Source organism: Quercus lobata, chromosome 11, assembly GCF_001633185.2.
Source record: "Quercus lobata isolate SW786 chromosome 11, ValleyOak3.0 Primary Assembly, whole genome shotgun sequence".
Lineage (NCBI taxonomy): Eukaryota > Viridiplantae > Streptophyta > Magnoliopsida > Fagales > Fagaceae > Quercus > Quercus lobata.
In genome coordinates, this window is record NC_044914.1 from 29,927,838 (window position 1) to 29,947,724 (window position 19,887).

General features: G+C 36.2%; 1 protein-coding gene across 2 annotated transcripts; it reads left to right on the plus strand.

Moving 5' to 3' along the window:
* Positions 1-4,284: 4,284 nt before the first annotated feature.
* Positions 4,285-10,446, plus strand: LOC115968071 (magnesium transporter MRS2-3-like). 2 transcript variants are annotated; one of them, XM_031087268.1, is made up of 6 exons: positions 4,285-4,780; positions 5,060-5,299; positions 5,420-5,548; positions 5,770-5,933; positions 6,039-6,285; positions 9,906-10,446. In XM_031087268.1, the coding sequence occupies exons 1-6, from the start codon at positions 4,358-4,360 to the stop codon at positions 10,191-10,193; spliced, it is 1,491 nt and encodes a 496-aa protein (XP_030943128.1). In that variant the 5' UTR covers positions 4,285-4,357; the 3' UTR covers positions 10,194-10,446. The 2 variants fall into 2 exon arrangements, with proteins under 2 accessions (XP_030943128.1, XP_030943129.1); XM_031087269.1 differs by having other exon boundaries at positions 9,911-10,005.
* Positions 10,447-19,887: the final 9,441 nt, after the last annotated feature.

The following is a 19,887-nucleotide window of genomic DNA, read 5'->3' on the forward strand; positions in this document are numbered from 1 at the left end:
TTCTCATATCAGCATTTTCAATTTGAACTTTATCATTTATTAGTTTTCTTTTTCTTCTTATTTTCTTTGTTAGTACAAAAAAATTATAATATTTCATGTATTTGCATTTTTTTTTGTGACATTGATATATTCAAATTGTCTATTTATTAAATTTTGTATAATTTAAGTTTCTTAGTGACCACCCTAAAAAACATTTCCTAGAACCGCCACTAAGAGAAGGTATCTCCTGCGCAAATCTTACGTGGGACTCACATGTGAGTCTCACATGAGGAGGACGCATATGGAAATTTCACTTTGGAATGACCTCAACATAGATCATGCAAATACAATAACACAATATCTCATTAGCCTTCATTTACTAATACAAACAATAATATTATGTCCTTAGTACGTTTTTGGTGGATAGGGATGATGACATATTCATATGTTAATGGTACCACTTGAAAATATTTTTCATTGTGGATATAACATATTAGTATAACTTGAAAATATATGATCATTCATCAAGAGTTTTTTAGTGTTTTTAATAAAGATATTCAGGCCTCATTTAGGAGAAGAGAGTGGAATGGAATGAAAAGAATAATTTTAGAATATTCTTCCCTTCTCTTGTTTGGGAGTTTTAATGGAGGGAATAGAAAGTTCATTCCCTTGTTTGGAAGTTTAAGTGGGAGGGAATTGAATGGGTATGAGGAAACACTTATTCCTCTCTTTATTTCTTTAAGACCTCAAATTTTCATTCTCCCTGAAATTGGGAGATATGGGAGGGAATGGAATTAGATTTAATGAATTTTTTACTAAAACTCCCAAAATACCCCTATATATTCAACCATTTATTTTAAAGTAAGGGTCTAATTGTAATATTGTCATAAAATGATTTCATTTCATTCCCTCCATGTTACTCCCAAACAAAATTACTTACATTCCATTCATTTTCATTCCATTCCATTCATTTATTTTAAAACGTCCAATCAAGGTTACTTAATTCCATTCCATTCCATTCTTTTCCATTTCTTTCCCTTACCTAAATACATTCCATTCCATTTCATTCATTTTCATTCCCTTATGATCGTTTCATTCCATTTCATTCCCTTATGAAGTCCCAAATGATGCCTCAAGCTTAGATCCTCCTCTCCAATTATCAAAAATATATACTCATTCCCATAAATGTGTCAAAAAAAAAAATCTTATAATTTCTAGTATAAATCCTCGTTGTATTATTATTTACAACAACAATTACACTTTTGCGTAAAAAGCAATACTACATATATATATATATATATATAGAGAGAGAGAGAGAGAGAGAATTCTAGCCTTTTGCCCTTAATTTTTAAAAAATTTAGCAATATGCCCCTATTTCGAAACTATATGGGAATATGCCCCTGTTTCGATATTCGATTACCTTAAAATCGAGTTTCAATGAAATACTCGATTAGTAGAAAATCGAGTTATGACTAATAAAACTTAAAAAAATAAAAAAAAAAATGCATGGAACTCGATTTTAGGGAAGTTGAGTTCAAAAACGCTGCTGTAGGGCTTTAAAACGTCACTATAGGGCTTAAAAACACCACTATAGGACTCTCTGAACCTGGTATGGTGACACTTAGAAAAATTTTTTGCGGAAAAACGTCGCTATAGGGCTTTAAAACGTCACTATATGGCTTAAAAACGCCACTATATGGCTTAAAAACGCAACTATAGGGCTCCCTCATTATGGGAGCAATCAAACTCATAAAAAAATTTGCATGAAAACGCCGTTATAGGGTTTTAAAACGTCACTATAGGGATTAAAAACGCCGCTATAGGACTACCTGAATATCACACTTATAAATTTTTTTTTGCATGGAACTCGATTTCCTGAAAGTCGAGTTTCATGCAAATTTTTTTTTTTTTTTTTTTTTTTAAAGTTTGATCGGGCATAACTCGATTTTCTATGAATCGAGTATTTAATTGAACTCGATTTTAGAGTAATCGAGTATCGAAACAGGGGCACGCCCCTATATAGTTTGTAAACAGGGGCATATTGCCAATTTTTTTAAAAATTAAGGGTAAAGTACCAGAATCTCCTATATATATATATATATATATATATATAATAATTTTTACAATAAATGTTGTAGCCGCTAAGTTAACAACTTATTATTGATTTTCATTTGAACTTGTTATTAAGACTAATTTATTAATGTATCATAATTGTAAATGTAAGGTTGAATTTATTCAATCATGTGTTGACTTTATTATGTGCCAAATTTGCTTGTATTTTAGTATTTAGATACCCTATACTTCGTTGGGAATTATATAAGGGTTGTGTGTGAGAAAGTGTGAATAAATTCAAGTGTGTGTACATTGGAGGATTCTCGCAACTAGATGTCGTGAGTGACTCACATCTAGCAACTCGCCAAAATGCCACACGTGTGAAGCATGCAAGAAGCTGAAGGGTCACGACAGCTGGAGTACTATAGGAAAAAGAGTACAGTCTAGCCTGATAGTTAACTTGTGATTCAAACTCGTGACTCGTTCCAATCGCGAGAGTGAGTCGCTAGAATGCCCTGTTTTGTAGAAAAATGACATTTCACATTCCTCACATACATTACTATAAATACCCTTATATCCACGAAATGTAGAGAGTTTCTAGAGAGAATTTTGAGAGAGAAACCCTAGAGAAAATCAAGATTGACTTATCCACAGTCTTAGACATTTAATTCTCCAAATTCGTCTACTCTCACCCTCTTCATTGACATACCCTTGAAAGGTTTATTAGCCAAATCCTTATCTTATCATACCCATATCAGTGAGGAGGTATTTTGGTACTTGGGAAGCAGTTTAGAGATGATCAATTTACTTGGTTGATGCAATGGGCTTATTGTGGGATTTGGAAAGCTAAAGAAGACATGGTTAGGCTTAAACTTGTTGGAGTAAAAAGTTTGGAGGGCTTAGGTGTATTAGGTAGATTAAGCTTGGAGGGCCTGTAACTATTCGTGTATCCCAACTTTATTCTTTAGTGGATCATTTTTACCGTTTAGAGGGCGTCAGAGAGGTTTCTCACTGAATTCTTCGGTTTCCTCTTTGATAACACGTACCAGTGTTATCCTTGTGTTTGTATCTCTCTAACCCTTACCCTCTACCTTTAATTGCTATTGTGTTGTGATTAATTATGGTGTAGAGTTGTTTATTTGTTTGGGTTTTTGCTTGTACCTATTATTCCATACATCTATTGTTTGGGAATAAGCTTGTGTTTAATAAATTTAAAATTAGGGGTCTAAACATTCATTAGTGTTTTACACACTATTTGAACTTTCAGTAAAGTATAAAACAAAACCTTGCGATGTAGTGAAAACTAGTTTTATGTTTTTGGATAATGTTATATGCACAAAATTTGACAAAAAATTTCACACTAATTAAGTTAATAAGCTTTTACCGAATCCAAATCCACTACTAACGTTATTTTTTTGTTGAATTATTTATAGTTTTTTTTTGGTATATATAGATTTTCTCTAAGTTTTTACTTTCCCAAGTCACAGTAGCCTACATATTCAGTGGTGTTTCAGCCCAAGTACTTATCAAAAACAAGGATGGCGATGGGGCGAGGCAAGGCTGAAGGATGGGGTCTTTGTCCCCATCCCATATGGTTTTGTCTTGCCCCATCCCCGTCTCGCCCTGCTCCGCCCCGCCCCTTGGGGCCCCATGAAACCCCGCCCCACCCCGTAAAACTATACTTTTTGTTAATTTGTCCTACAACTAGTACAATTTTTTTAATGAAACCTATTTCATTGATAAATGTATATTTGAAATTACAACTAAATTTATCCTATCAAATCAAATCAATTTTTAGAAAAAATTGAATAATATATCTAAGTTTTAACAAGACAATCATAAAAAAAATCTCATAGTATAACACATAACAAAATAAATGCAGAAAACCACATTAGGTATAATAAAATAAGTTAATATTGATATGTTTGTTTAAATAGTAGAGTTTTAGGTATAAAAAATTTACAATTATAACCCTTATCAACACGAGACGGGGCGGGGCAGGGACGGGGAGGAGCGAGGCAAGTCGGGTCTAAAATGTCTAAATCCATCCCCGTCTCACCCCGTGGTGTGGGACTAAAATCTTGCCTCATCTTCGTCCCATCATTTTTATGGAGCAGGAAAAACCCGCACAGGATGAATCGAGAAAGAGCAGGTTAAGCGGGGCGAAAAAAATTGCCATCCCTGATTAAAAAAAGATACAACTAGTACGGCCGTACGGGTTACCCACTCTAATAAACACTGCCGCTCCCAACTGACCCAAAAAAAAAAAAAAAACGACAAATACAGTTTTGTTCGTGTGTTTGTGTTTCTGTGAAAAACCAAAACTATGAGGGGAGGTGGTCATGTTCCGAATAACCCACCACCCAAACCGGGTCTATCCATAACCGATGAAGATCCAGACACGGCCCGACCCATCTCCGCCCCTCACCGGAAGAAGGCCACGGGGGTGAGAGCTTGGATGGTGGTGGACTCCACGGGCCAAGCGGAGGTGATTGAGGCTGGTAAACATGCTATCATGAGACGAACGGGTCTGCCCGCCCGTGACCTTCGGATCTTGGACCCGCTTCTCTCGTACCCGTCAACCGTGTTGGGTCGAGAGCGAGCAATTGTGATCAATCTGGAGCACATCAAGGCTATCATCACAGCCCAAGAGGTTCTCTTGCTTAATTCTCGTGACCCATCTGTCACCCCTTTTGTTGAAGAGCTTCAGAGAAGGATTTTGCGTCATCACCACGCCACCACTGCTCAGGTCTCATCAATTTTCTCTCTCTTTTTTCAATGTTTTGATTTTTGAGTAATGGGTTTTTTCATTTTGTGTTGTTTTGTTTCAATAATGAACCCCAATTTATTGAATTATAAGAATCTAATTTCCAGTCCAATTAAACTTTTTTGGAATCCAAAGAGTACATTTTTTTTATTATTATTATAATTATTAGTATTATTGGTTGTAGTGACGTTGTTTTCCTTGTATTTATCAATTTGTTTTAAGTATGTATGTTTGTGGTTTGGTGTTTTATGTTGTGTATAGGAGGGCAATGGTGATGATTCAAACTGGTCAAATTTGTATGACTTGGGAGAGCCACAATCAAGAGCCGGTAGTCCTGTAAATTTATCTCAAGGGTTTCCACAGTTTCAGGATCAGGATGAGGAAGGCAAGGCAGAGGGGAAACAAGGCCTTGACAATCAAGATGGAATGAAAGTTCTTCCATTTGAGTTTGTTGCATTGGAAGCATGCCTTGAGGCTGCTTGCAGTTGCTTAGAAAATGAAGTAAACATTATTTCTTTCTAGTTTGATGGTGTTTTATTCTATTTTGTTGTTGTTCTGTTCTGTTCAGTTCTTGTTTGTTTACTATCTTCTCATTTCTTATTGTATCTGTTTCAAAATCAGGCAAAGACATTGGAGCTGGAGGCTCATCCAGCCTTAGACAAGCTGACTTCAAAGATTAGTACGCTTAATTTGGAGCGTGTCCGGCAAATTAAAAGTCGTTTGGTTGCAATAACTGGACGTGTTCAAAAGGTAGTGGCTTTAAGATTGTGATTTCTGAATTATTAGGCATATCTATTATAACTCAGATGGTGTAATAGGCTGGAATGATTTTATGAACCTGTGTTTGCATATCTATAATTGGTATAGCATCATTCAATTGAACCATGCCATTTAGTCGAAATCTTGTTTTATAGGTGAACTAGTTCACTTTACAGACTTTTGATTTATGGTGCATGCATGCTCATTTCCAGGTTAGGGATGAACTAGAACACTTGCTGGATGATGATGAAGATATGGCCGAGCTGTATCTTACGGAGAAGTTGCTCCAACAAAACCTTGAAAATTCATCTGCTTCCACTCTAAGTGAGAATGACAACATGGATGATGAAGTTCTTGGATTAGACATGGATGATAGGCACGTACTAATCTCAGTATCATTTTAATCATAGGTGTCCCTAGTTTTAATTATTTGATTACTATCTAACATGCTGAACATGGCCCATCATCTTCTTGTTATTAGAATACCTGCTGAAATCTCAGCAGAAGCTGGCGGGGGTTCTGCTAGTTACAAAAGTGAACTTCAAAACATCAACAATTCCCTGGAGCAACCATATGGTGTGTCTAAAGCACTTAGTAGGGACAGCCATGGGATCCATACTAGTACTACTCACAGTGTTACAGGCAAGCACCTGGATGTGGAGGAGCTTGAAATGCTGTTGGAGGCATATTTTGTGCAAATTGATGGTACACTAAACAAACTATCCACGGTATGGGACTACATCTACAAACTTTCTCTATTTTCTCACTGAGTCACTGTGCGTCACCTGTACCTTCACCCAGCCATACATAGGTTGACACTTCACATGATGTATGCTTTTCAAATTGTAGACAGACTAGCCCCTAAACCATACCCAAATACCAGCATAGCCAGTGAGTAATAGTTTAAATGGCACTTCATCCTCCCATAGGAGTAGGATGGGGGTGAGGTTGAGTTCAAAATCTACTGGTTGTGTATTTTTATCATACCAATTAAAATACCAACATAGATGGAACATATTTTGGGGAAAAAAAATGTTCTCCTACCCAAAGAGAAATTGTTTTAACTTGTTTCACTCAAGCCTTATGATGTGGGAACTAGAAAGTGATTAAGGTAGTCCTCCTAGTTGATGTATACCTCATGAAATATATCAGTTTCACTTAACAACTCTTTTTTGGTAAGTTGGTTCCACTTTACAACATAATTCAGCAATTAATGACTTTGTCTGATAATAACAATCATCATGATTCTGATCGCCAAAGCAGTTGGTCATTTTCTAATGCAAGAGCTTTTCCATCTAGTTTTAGATCCACCATCAAGGACTTTCTCTACCTATGACCTTTTGTCTCCGCTTGTGAACAGAAGACGTGCTCTTTCTCTAAAAGGCTTGTTGGGTTTGGCTTGTTGAAAGTAGACCTATTTTATTCTCTCTGACAGTGCTGATAAAGTCAAAGTCCTAATGAGGGTTATCATAAATTACACACTCTCTCTCTCTCTGTTGCTCTACAAATACTTTTGTGGAGAAGTTAAAAAAACCTTCTAGTTCTGTTTCTCAATAAATATTCCTTTTGTGGAGATGTTAGAAAACTAACTTGTCTACTAGTAGTTAGATAATCCAGAAAATATTTTCCTTTGGTCCTTGTTGCCTCAAATCCAAGGCATGCAGTTCCTAAATTCCATGGGGTGAATGTTCTTTTGGACACGTTATTGAAGTTGCAGTATATTTTAGATGTCTAAATCAAGTTGTACTCCCTTCAAGATTTTAATTGGTAAAGGCAGATAAGTTTCACATTTTGTTGCTCATCACAGTTCTGTTTTGGTAGGAAATGAACTCGTGTATTATTAGAAATTTGTGTTTTTTCAAGTGGTTGAGTTGCCATTTTTGAGCCAAAATTAAAGTGAGCCCCAACGTTCTTTGAGGCTGGTTTGAGTTGCGGCTTTCTATTCCAAACCATTTAGGAGTAAATGAGACATTGACTCCTAAAGTGCCTTCTTAAACATGGGTGAAAGTAGTGAAAATGCTTGAATCCCACATAGGAAAGGAAAAGGAAAGAGACAATTTGGGTTATATAGAATGGTTTGACTATTGGGTTGGTCCCCAAATGACACCCCACTTTTGTGGAGTGGGGAGGACCTAGTGAAGTGGGCCTCCACCACATGCACGTTGCCTGCTCACCCTCACTGAAACAAGCTAGGAAGCATGGGTGCGAATTCGGGTTTGGGTGCGGGTGTGGTGCGTTGTGGCGACTCAGCAATTTTTGAAAAAGTAGGGTACGAGTGCAGCGGGATATTTATTAATAAATTATTAAATATATTTTTATTTATATTTTCTATATATTGTTAAGCATATTTTTTCATATAAAATGGAAAACATATACCAATTTAAGAGCAATAGTAGATAATAAAGTAAATACTGAATACATAAAGGGAAGCAGTGTTTCTCTTGCTGAGAGATGGAGAGATTGAGACTGAGGTTTAGGATTTTATGAAGAGCTGGGAGAGTGAGCTTGGGTCAGTTAGGCAAAGGAGAGATGGAGGGAGTCTGAGGGAGAGCCGTGGGTTAGAGTGTGTGAGAGTTTGAGATGAGTTTAGGGTTTTTTCTTTAAATTAGGATGTCAAAACGGTGTGTTTTGACAAAATATTTTACATTTTTTTTTAAACACTTATTTCAGCCCATATCGGACTGATTCGGGGCCTGTTTCAGCCCATTTCAGACCGAATTGGACAGAGTCAGACCGTATCGGAAAATGAAAAAAAAAAAAAAAAAAAAAAGGGTCACGGACACGCGTGTAGCTGTGTCCACAGCCACACGACGCATCCGTGTGTATCGGGCTCTGGTGTGCCGACCTAATCGGCCTACCCGTGCTTTCCAGGAAACAAGCTGGGCTAGGTTGGGTTGGGCTTGAGTGTGAGTGGGCTGGGCCTGTCCCGAACAATGTGTCTATTTGACTTGCACTTGTTTTGAACTTGCGTCCAAGAGTCTCAAAGCACCACTATGAGGAATGAAATCTGTCTTATGGAAATAGTGTCAAAAACTAGCCTTCATCATATTCAAAATTTTCTATTTGTATTCTTCAAGTCTCAAAGCACCACTTTATGCGTCAAAATCTTTTTATCTCTATTCTTTTGGTTTGTAAGTTCTATTTGTGCATTTATCTATACACACATTAGAACAGTGGTTTCCATATTTATTGTTTTGTTTACAAAATCATTAATAATAATATGTCATGTATTATACCTTGTACAACTCTCAGTCTTCCTTTGTTTAATTGGTAAAGTCTTTGATAGTTGAATAAAAGATTTAGGGTTAAATCCCTGCCTACACTAAAAACCGATTAGTGTTTTGGTTTGATAATAAAGAGTGCAATCATCAGAATCGGATGTCATAAGTTGAAATTCTATCCTAAAAAATAAAAAAACTATGCCGACTCCACTTAAAATTTTGATGAGTTTGTTAAACCCTATGAAGCATGGACACGAATATAGGCACAGGTGGGACTCGGTAATTTTTTAAAAAATTAGGACATAACTACGGTAGGGATACATATATATTAATTATTAAATATATTTTATTTCTATTTTTTATATATTGTTAAGCATTTATTTTTCATATAATGTTAAACGTGTATCAATTTAAGAGTAATAATGGATAATAAAGTGAGCTAAGCAAGGAAATAACTAACTGCGCAACTTATGAACTCAAGCAAGGAAAATAGAGAGAGATCGAGCAACACTGTGACACAGAGAAAGAGAGAGTGAGCCAAAGAAAGAGAGAGAGAACTTACCTCGGCCGTTGCCCTTGCTGCCATTGCCCTTTGCTTTTGCCGATAATCCCACCGTTTCCCTTTGCTTTCGCCAATAACCCCAAGAGAGTGAGAGTGAGAGAAGGAGAGAGATTGAGTGAGAGAAAATGGTCAGATTAGGGGGCTTGGGGTTGGCTTTTTGGTTTTCAAGTTCTGCTCTCAAAATGCAGCACATCGGGATAAAGTTTTTGAGGTTTATTATTATTATTTTATTTCTCTTAAATTTCTGTATGAGGTGTGTCCCAGCCGTGTCCCTTCATTAAAAAAAAAAAAAAAAACTAACTAACAAACAAAAAACAGCTATGACATACATGCAGCTGTGTCCCATGTGTGTTAGACAGGCATGGCAGTCAAAATGTCGTGTTTGTGCTTTCCAGGTTAAACTCTGTAATGAGATAACTCCCAAAAAAAGAAAAAGAAAAAAGAGATCTAGAATCTTGACATTGAACTCCACTAATGAGAAACAAGATACCTCTTTCATGATATTTTAGCATGCTTTTGATTTTCTAATTTTATGTGATCATTTTTGGTGGTTGTGGCTTTGAAGCTTAGGGAGTATGTTGATGATACAGAGGACTACATCAACATAATGCTGGATGACAAACAGAACCATCTCCTGCAAATGGGAGTCATGTTGACAACAGCAACCATGATTTTGAGTGCATTTGTTGTGGTTGCTGGTATTTTTGGCATGAATATCAATATCGAGATGTTTAATAATACTCAATTAGGGATGTCAAGGTTCCTATGGGTTGTTGGGGGCAGTTGCACTGGCAGTATTTTCATATATGTGATTGCTATCGCCTGGTGTAAGCACAAGCGCTTACTAGAGTAGTGAAGAGCCAGCTGTGGATCTTTGTAAGAGGCCTTTTGATTTCTAGGATCTGTTCTGTATTTATGCTGGATGAATTTTACAGAGACAACTTACTATACATGTTACTGTACTGGGTTAATACCATACATATGCTTGGATGCTGTAAAATAAGTGTTACAATTTCTACATGTTTTTGCCTACATATGCTTTGTCTGCTGTACAATAAAAATGTTACAATTCAAATATAGAGCTTTGCTCGTAAAGTTCAATTGAAGTCTGCCATATTTAATTGATTGTCTACAGAAATGCAGCTGATATATGGAAGGGTTACAGAATTATTATTTTTTTTTTAGGTGTGGTGTGGGTGGGGGGAGCTAAATATTTTGTTGAAGAGTAGTGGATGAAAGGCCTTTTTAGAGACGTACACTGTAAAGGTTTGTAATGAATTTTTGAATGTTGCCCATAGAAGATCATCTTTATGGTGTACTGGAGATCTAAATGGTTTCCCTTGATCACAAAATGGCACAAACAGACCTCAATGCAAGATACCCTTAAATTTAAACTGTACTCCTATGGTTATTAGGTTAAAACTTCACCGAGCAGTAGGTCAATTGAATGAATACTCGCCCAAAGTGGCGTTCCAAGTCTTCCTCGTAAAGCCTCTTGAAGGGCAATCCTTCCTACCTTCCTCAGTCCATATTCTCTAGCTTCTTTTATCTTGCTTTTCTGCCAAATCCTTCTACCACTTTGCAGTCTCAGTTACTGGTGGTCATCTATTGTCTGGTGAACCTGAGGAAATGATGTAGTGCATATTGGTTAAGATGGATTGACTGATTTCTCATCGGAGAAGCTCAAAGTGCATTTATAGTTTTTTAAGTTTGGCGAAAATAAGCTTTTAATCCTACATGTTGGGCCGGTCCCAATTTTGATCTTACTACTATTCCAGCCAAAAAATAGAAAATTAATTCTATTTTGGCTCCTACCAACAGAAAACTCATATGCGGCAAATGAAATGCTCTGTTAACAAGCTTTGCAATTAAAAAATAAATAATTGATCCTACATGTCATTAGCCACACACTATGTCATTTCCAGATCAGTAAAAAAATTCATTTGGCATTTATGGACCATTTGGATAAGAAATTTGAGTAATATTGTTTGTAATTTTTTAAAATACGTATGGTGAAAAAATATGTGAAAAAATATATAATTTTATTTAAAAACTAAAAAAGAATTGTTAAACAACTCTATCAAACGGAGTCTAAATAATGCCCTGTCGGAATTAAATTTTTTTTTAAAAGCCATAAAACAATAATTGGTCTTAAAAAAAATTAGTTTAAATTCTTTTTTATTTAAACTCATCAGATAAGTGAAAATCTCTATACTCTCTCTCTCTCCATGGACGGAATCTTCAATCTAGGTAGCTACTCAACCGCAAATCAATACACTTTTGGTCTCTCTAATCAAGCTGAAAATATACTCTCTCTTCACCGTATTTCCATGGCCGGAGCTCACAAGTCGGCCTTATTCTCCACCATGTGCCGCCGCCCACCATCTCTCTCACAAGCTCACAAGCTTGGCCTCCACCATTTCTAGCCCTAACTCTCTCTAATCTTAAAATCTCATCTCTTCTCAAAACCTTAAACTTGATCTGACCATCATAGCCGCCACTAAGCACCACCGACGATCTCATTTTATTTTCTAAAGTTGAGTTTGTGGGTTTGGCCTCCTTCTCTCTACCTTCAATCTGGCTTTCCGCAGGTGGTGCTGTGTTGGTGATTTGTGTTTGTTTGTTTTTGTTTGATTTGGTGGTGGTGCTGTGTTTTGTTTGTTTGATTTGGGGGTTTAAAGGCTAAGGTGTGATTTGGTGATTCGGTGGTGCTGTGTTGGTGATTTGGGTTTGTTTGTTTTTGTTTGATTCGGTGGTGGTGCTGTGTTTTGTTTGTTTGATTTGGGGGTTTGAAGGCTAAGAAGTTCTTTGTTGGAGATTTGGGTTTGGTGCTTTGCTGGAGTTTTGTTGGAGATTGATTATGAGGAGGAAAAGACAAGAAAGACGGGGATTTTAGCCTTTTTGCCCCCATTTTTTAAAATATTTGGCAATATGTCATCGTTTTGAAGCAATATACGTTTATGCCCTTGTTTTGAAACTTGATTTTATTAAAATCAAGTTTCTCAAAAAACTCGATTGGTAGAAAATCGAGTATAGTGTGATCAAACTAAAAAATAAAAATAAAAATAAAAAATTGCATGGAACTCGAGTTCCATACCTATAGCGGCATTTTCATGCAATTTTTTTGTTTTTATAAGTTTGATCGCCCCATACCAAGTCTAGGGAGTCTTATAGTGGCGTTTTAAAACCCTATAGCGGCGTTTTCATGCAATTTTTTTGTTTTAATAAGTTTGATCACCCCATGCTAGGTTCAAGGAGTCCTATAGTGGCGTTTTAAAACACTATAGCGGTGTTTTCATGTAATTTTTTGTTTCTATAAGTTTTATGCAATTTAAATGGAACTTGAGCTCTATGAACTTGAGTTCCATGCAATTTTTATTTTTTTAAGTTTGATTAGGCATAACTCGATTTTAAAGCAATCGAGTTTTTCATTGAAACTCGATTTTAAGAAAATCGAGTTTTAAAACAGAGGTACGAACCTATATAGTTTCAAAACAATAGCATATTGCCAAATATTTTAGAAAATAGGGGTAAAATGCTAAAATCTCCCAAGAAAGACATTTAATTAATATATTTTGTTTTGATGTATTTGGTTATAAAGAAAGTACAAGAAAATGATAAGAAAATAAAGACTAATTTGCTAAAAATATGAATCAAGTTCTGTGGAAAGATGAATATGAATTAATTTCCTAAAAACACAAAGAACATGAATATGTTCTTTAGGAAAAAAAAAAAAGGGAAGGAATAACAAAATTCAATTAAATTATTTTAATTAAATTTTTAAAAGTTATAAATTTAGATAGCTTCAATCTTTAAAACTAAAAAAAAGTAAATTTTTTTTTTTGTTTTTGATTTTTTTAATTAAAATTAAAATTGAGGAAAAGTAAATCTTTTGTTTTAATTTTTTTTATTAATTTAAATTTGATGTAGCATTTAAAAAATGTCAAATAGATTTTTTAATAATATTTTAAAGACCAAAATTGAATTGATTTTCTATTTTTAGGGACTGGAATAGTGGCAAAATCAAAATTGAAACCAAAATGAAAATCGGCTCAAAATGTAGGGATCAAAAATGTATTTTCACCTTTAAGTTTTTGTTTGAATTAGTTTAAAAATGTGTGTTTTGAAGAAATCAATGCAAAATGATTTCAAAATGTGTTTTGAAAATGTGGATTCTTAAAATAAGGTAGAGCACTTGGTGAAATTTTTTAAAAGTGTTATTATTGTGAGAAACTTTGGTACGAAAAACGGTTTTACTAAAAATTGATTTTTTGGAAAAAAAAAAAAAATCCCTATGAGCTTCAATTTGAAAATGCACTTTGTAGGGACACAATTATTCAGCGACCCAAGAATGACATTGGGCTCGTGTGTAAAAGGTCCGAACAATATAATTCATAGAGAGTGGGCTAGAAAGGCTGGACTTTGGTCGTTGGACGGCGGTTTAGTCGTGATTTCCATGGAAGCTCATACGAAGGTAAGTTTGGTCAGAATAGCTAGGCTTCACATCGGTGTAGCTCGGAGGGTTTGAGTCCTCGGACTTAGTCCGAGGAGCATCACATTCTTCCCACTCTTCTTTTTGTGGGATCTTTTTTCCTCCTCTCTTTTTTCGTCCCCCCCTTCTGAGGGACTCTTACATATTATATAGGCCCTCTTTTATCATCTGGGCCCTACACTTGTTGATCATCGAAACCCCCACTTGAGCACCTGTCCCATCAGATGCCCTTACCAGTTCTTTGTGAGTTGCAGTGGCCAAGGTAACACTGTTCAGAGGTCTTCTCTTTATTAATGCGGCCAAGAGAGTAGTTGTAGTGCATTTAATGTGGTGGTGACAGCCTTTGTTGGGATATTTTGAGTCTCCTTTCTTTTTACGTGTTTGGAATGAGGGCTACAGTAACTGGGATGCATCACTGACCTGGACTTTGGAATGTCCGAGGAGGAATTACTCCTCGGACGTGTTTTCTTCGCCCCAGTTGGCTTGGGCAGGGATTATGGGCTGCGACGTCTCCTCGGACAGAATGGTCCTCGGACGGGCCCAAGGCCCAGCCAACTTGTTATTTTGGGCCGGTCCCCACACACTTTTTGTCTAGTTTTAAAAAGACAATTTTCTTAAAAATGCAAAGCCAAAGACCAACTTTTCTGTATTATCATTTATCGCTCCATTTATTTTGAAGTAAAATATTTTTTGGAAAATGTTTTTCTATTTTCAAGTGTTTTTTTGCAAGTAAAATATAGTCAAATTTATAAAATATTTTCCGTTAACTATTATCGATATAGTTTTTGCGACAATAGCCAAAATGCAAGATTAGCCCAAATATTCCCTTGGGTTTTTTAGAAATGTTTATTTGTAGAGAATCAAGTCCAAAATTCCAAATGTATAATGAACAAAAGGCTAATGATGCTTTAACAAGAGAAAAATGAAAATGCTATAACTGAAATACAAGAAAATGTAGAAAAAGTACACAGGTCCAACACTTTGACTCACAGTTATCAAGAAGAGGAAATTGAGAGAGCTTGTGATGAAAAGAGGGAAGGTTCCTCTATACCCATATTTCCACCATTAAGCTTTAGAGTTGTGAGAATGTTAGCTGGTTAAATGAGCTTTCGGTCTCAAGTTTCAGCTTTGTGAGGGAAAAACGTAGTTGGTTCATTTTTAAACTGAAGAAAGAGTTTCATATAGAGTTTAGAGTGTTGCTAATGACTGGATTTTTGGTAGTAGAAGAGGCTTTTATCCCCCATGACACTAATTTGGTGTTTTGGCTTGGGTTGCTTTTATTTAGGGAAGAGTTTGGAGATTTGGGAAATGCTTGACTAAACCCTCATTGGCTCCCCCTTTTTTCAATTGTTTTAGACCATTGGGAGGCTCACCTGAATGAGAGCTAGCAACTAAAGTTGGCCAATGAGAGCCAACCATTTTTAAAGGAAAAAAGGGTTCAGGCAAAAATTTTGGGCCACAATCAGCCAAAATGTAAAAGCTTTTTTGAAGTGGAAATTTCGGGTACAAGACCTCCTCCATGAGCCTGAGGTGCTACCAATGTCCCTTACCCACTTGGTAACACGCATGTGTTGGGCTCATGCAAAATGTCCGAAAAGAACCGATCCATACCCTCCAAACCATACTTCCTCAATTTCCCCCATAAGTCGCATGGGCTTGGGTCATGCTTAAAAGAATAAAATAAAATATAATATATGAATTGAGCCCACAAGGAAGTCGAGCTTGGTTGAATTGGGCTTGTATGAAATGTGTCGTGAAAATGAGTATTAACATTAGCCCCCTGAGCACGCGTGGCACTTGCTACATCGTGTGAGTAGTTGATGTTTCCCATTACTTGTAGATGTTGCAAGTTTAAGAACTAGTTTACCCAAATGTTTTATTTTTTGTTGAGAAGATATGGGTCGATGAAGTCTGTTTGTATAAATATCATAGGTCATGGAGCCCACTTATCACTGGTTGAAGAAATCCGCTTGTAAAAATTTTATGTTTGCCTAACACGTCACAGTGTAGCAACATTGTTGTTATGCCTGTTTGCTTGAGTCCATACTTAGTTGTATGAATTTTGGTGTTGGGCCCTATAGGCTAATTGTAAAACAAAATTGAGTACCTGGTCTGATGCATGCCTGGAGTCCTTCAATATTTTCCAAAGGAGTAAAGTTGGCTATTGTTAGTAAGCATTAACTTAGGTCAACACCATGGGCCTTCGGTTGTATAAGATGCTCCATTAGAATGGCTTTTTAATTTCACTCCACTTGCTCCAGTAGAACATACGTGACCTTTGAATTTTCAAATTTGCTTAGCCTTCCTGTAGCTCAAGGTTGTGAAACCCGGACCGAACAGTACGGTTCAACCGAATTAATCGAAAACCGTTCATCAATACTAGTTTTTAACTCTCAAGAACCAGCCTATACAAAAAAAGCAGTGAACTGTGCAAACCACGGTCAAACCTCCCGGGTTTGAAAACTGTTGATGGTTCTTGCGGTTTAGGTTTGAATTTTATTTTTGGAACTTACCACCATTGTTGATGCTTCAAACCCATGTGATGCTGTTAGACCTTTAGATCGCATCGCCTCTCTTCTTCTTTTTTGTCTCACTCGCGCTTTCACTCTAATTTTTCTGCGTTTTTTATGCCTTTTTGCCATTTCAATTTCTGTGTCTGGACTAAGAACTCTGGAGTTGCTTTGCAGACGATGGAGATGGTGAAGTAATAATGCTTGGCTGTCATCTACTTACTGGCTAACCACTTTATTCTTGGGCTTTGTTTTGTATTAAGGCTATTATTTAATGAGTGGCTATTATTTAATGAGTAGACTTCTAGCTTCTTCTTTTTAAGTCCTTTATCTTTTTTGTTTTCTACTTTTAAATTTCATTGGAAAGTTGACCATTCAAATGGGCTTGGTTTAATTTGTGCCTAAGGCATGGGCTTAATTTAGACGTAGGTTTCATAAAAATATATATAATTTATTTTTATAAAATTACGTTTTTGATACCTAAATATTTTCTTATTTTAGTCAAATTTTCTATTATTTCTAATTTAAAATATTTATTTATTTACTAAATAATTATTAAATTAATTATGACGTCATCACGATTCGATTCCGGTTCGACCTCGATTCGATCTCAAAAATCTTGAACCTCTCTCTTTTACTGTTTAATAACCGGTCTGAGTCTGAAAACCTTGCTGTAGCTTTCTTGTGATATAATAGTCTTTGAAATTTGCAACTTGCTTCCTCTACTCACCTACAAGTAGCATTAGATTTCCTCCACTCAAATTGTACATGGCTTTAAATACACCACGTCACTTTTGCCTTGTACTATATAAAGTCTTTCTCGGCAAAAATTGCTGAACAGACTATTTCCAGCAAAATATTAGGCGTATGGAATGCGTTCAAATTTATTTAGTTAGTTAGACTCTTTTTGAAAGTTGAGTTTGACAAACTCAACTTTGGGCTGGAAAGCAAACACTATAGTGGCGTTTTTATTAATGGTGTTTTATATAAATGCTGCAATAGGCACTAAAAAAACGCCACTATAGTGTTTGCTTTCCAGCCCAAAGTCGAGTTTGCCAAACTTGACTTTCAAAAAGAGTCCAACTTGCTAAATAAGTTTGAACGCATTCCATGTGCCTAATATTTTGCTAGAAACAGTCTATTCAGCAATTTTTTCCATCTTTCTCCCTTGTTCGCTTCCTTCGTGCTTCAGTTGGCTTTTGTTTCTTCATCAGTGATCAGATATGTCGTTTTTTTTTTCTTTTTTCTTTTTTAAGATTTACCAATGTCTCACGCCACTTTTTTTTTTTTTTTGCTTCCTTTGGTGGCCTTTTCTTCTTCTCCACTGGCATGTCACCTTTCACATAATATCATCTCTTTCCTTTCTGAACTCTTTAGGAAGAGAAGAGAGATTTGAGATTGGGGGCTTTATGGCTAGAGAGGACCCGTAAGGTTCTTTCTCTAGAGAGGAACATCTATCCTCCACTGCTATTGTTGAATGCGAGCAGTGAGATGGTGGCGGTGAGATGGAGGAGATCTTTGTTGGTGAAGAGTGAAAAGCTCCGTCAGTGATGTCAACAAAGATTTGTTGTAGCTTGCTATCCATAGCCATTGGCTTGTTGGTACTGATGTTGGTGAAGCAGTGCAGTCAGCAAAGAGAAAAGAACCTTTGTCACTAAGGGGTAAGGTTTTGTTGTAGGAGAATGACATTGAATGCAACGACAAGGTTTTTGCACAAGTTTGATAAATTGGATGTGACGCAAATCTTGGTGAGCTAATTTGTTCTAATTGAAGCCGAAAGCTAATGTTGAAGCTAATTCCCATTGATTCTGATAGTCGCAAGGCATAGAAATTAGTTTGCAATGTGACTATACTTGACTTTGAGTTGGTCATCGTGTTGGAAGCAGAATAAGTAGATAATTGACTGTAATTTTGACTTGGGTCTATAAGAGAAAATGATGATGAATGAGAGGCTATCTTGAACCTCTATACAAATTGGATCACATTAGGGATGCTTCAATAATTGAGTTGCTTGATTGCTAGTCAATTTGGTGAGATTGTGTTTGCCAAGATTTGCGTCGATGAAGCTGTAACCATGAGCGATTAGTGATATTGCTGGTCGAATTAGGATAGCGCATTTGAGATGGAATATAGTGAAGATATCACTTGGTGACGTAGTATAAGGGTGTGACATAGCTGCTGTATGTGCTGGAAGCCCCTAATATTGTGCTCTTATGGCAAATGCGACTAAAAATGCAGAGCCACAAGTTGTTGTTGCTTCATACTTGTTGTAATGATGAGGAAAGTGTTGGCGAAGCCAAGATTAGTGATTCCATATAGTGTGCATATTTTTTATCATGGTATTCCCATCCATAATAGCTCTTTTGTCTTGGGCCTTGATAGGGCAAAATAGACCATGATAGCTTGAGAAGACGCTATCATTGCCTTGTCAATATATGGATCAAGTGAGGCCTTAAAGTTCAAATTGCATTTTTTGACAATCAGCTTATTTGGTTAGATATTAAAAAAAAAAAAAAAAAAAAAAAACCTTGGAGCTTGAATTCCGAGAGAGATCAATTGCAAATGAGTATTTCAAATGCAATAGTTTTGGATATTTTTGAAAGACTTGATCTTCTTCGAGTCCCCCTTTTTTTTATTTTTCTTTTGTTTCTTAAATTTTATGAAATCTTGGGAACTCGAGTTGGTTGTAATGTGTAATAAAGGCTGCTACCTTGGAAACATATTCTCTTATATTTCGCTTTTGTGGACAGCCCACTTATTTGTGTAGAGCAATTTCTATGTACTGGTATTTGTTGAAAATTTGAGCTTGTGCTGTCATGGTTAGTAGATACAATTTGTATTTTGTACAAAGAAACACATATGTGATGTCTCATCAAGTAATTTTGAATTTTGGAATGAAAAGAATGATTTGTACCTCAAGGATGTGAATAGTTTGCATTTTGTACCTTGAAAATGAGTTTGTACCTTTCTTCAATAGTCTATGAGCATGTTTTTGTTGCGAAAACAACTCTTGTATGACCGTGACCATTTGAGTATGTTGAGAAAAAGCTTGCTTAGAAAGGTCATGCACACCTTATGGTTGAGTAGCATAGCTTTGATATATTGTACACATGCACTTAGTCTCTTGAGAATGACTCATGCTTGATTGGATATGTTGTGAATATGACTTCGCCTTTGCTAAGGCAAGTTAGTGGTCTTGTTGCTTGGTTGTCATGCCTTTGTGAACAAGGTTTGGTTAAGCGCATGTCTTGCTGTCTGTGAATGATTTTTCAATGCTCTATTGTTGGACAGATTTGGTTTCATAAATAGCAGCTTGTGTATAATGAAACTTGGCTTGCCGCTTGGTAGTCGACTTATTCTCAATAAGTATTAGGTTGCTATTTCGTTAGTTTTAAGAAGCCCCCACATATGGTCTGTGTTTTTGCGCATTGCGGCTCATGGTGCATTTGTTTGTCATTGTTTCACAGGGTGATCCTGTTCTCACATACAATGCATAGGCTTGCTAATTTCTTGAGGAAGGGTTTTATCCTTGTGTATAGCAAATT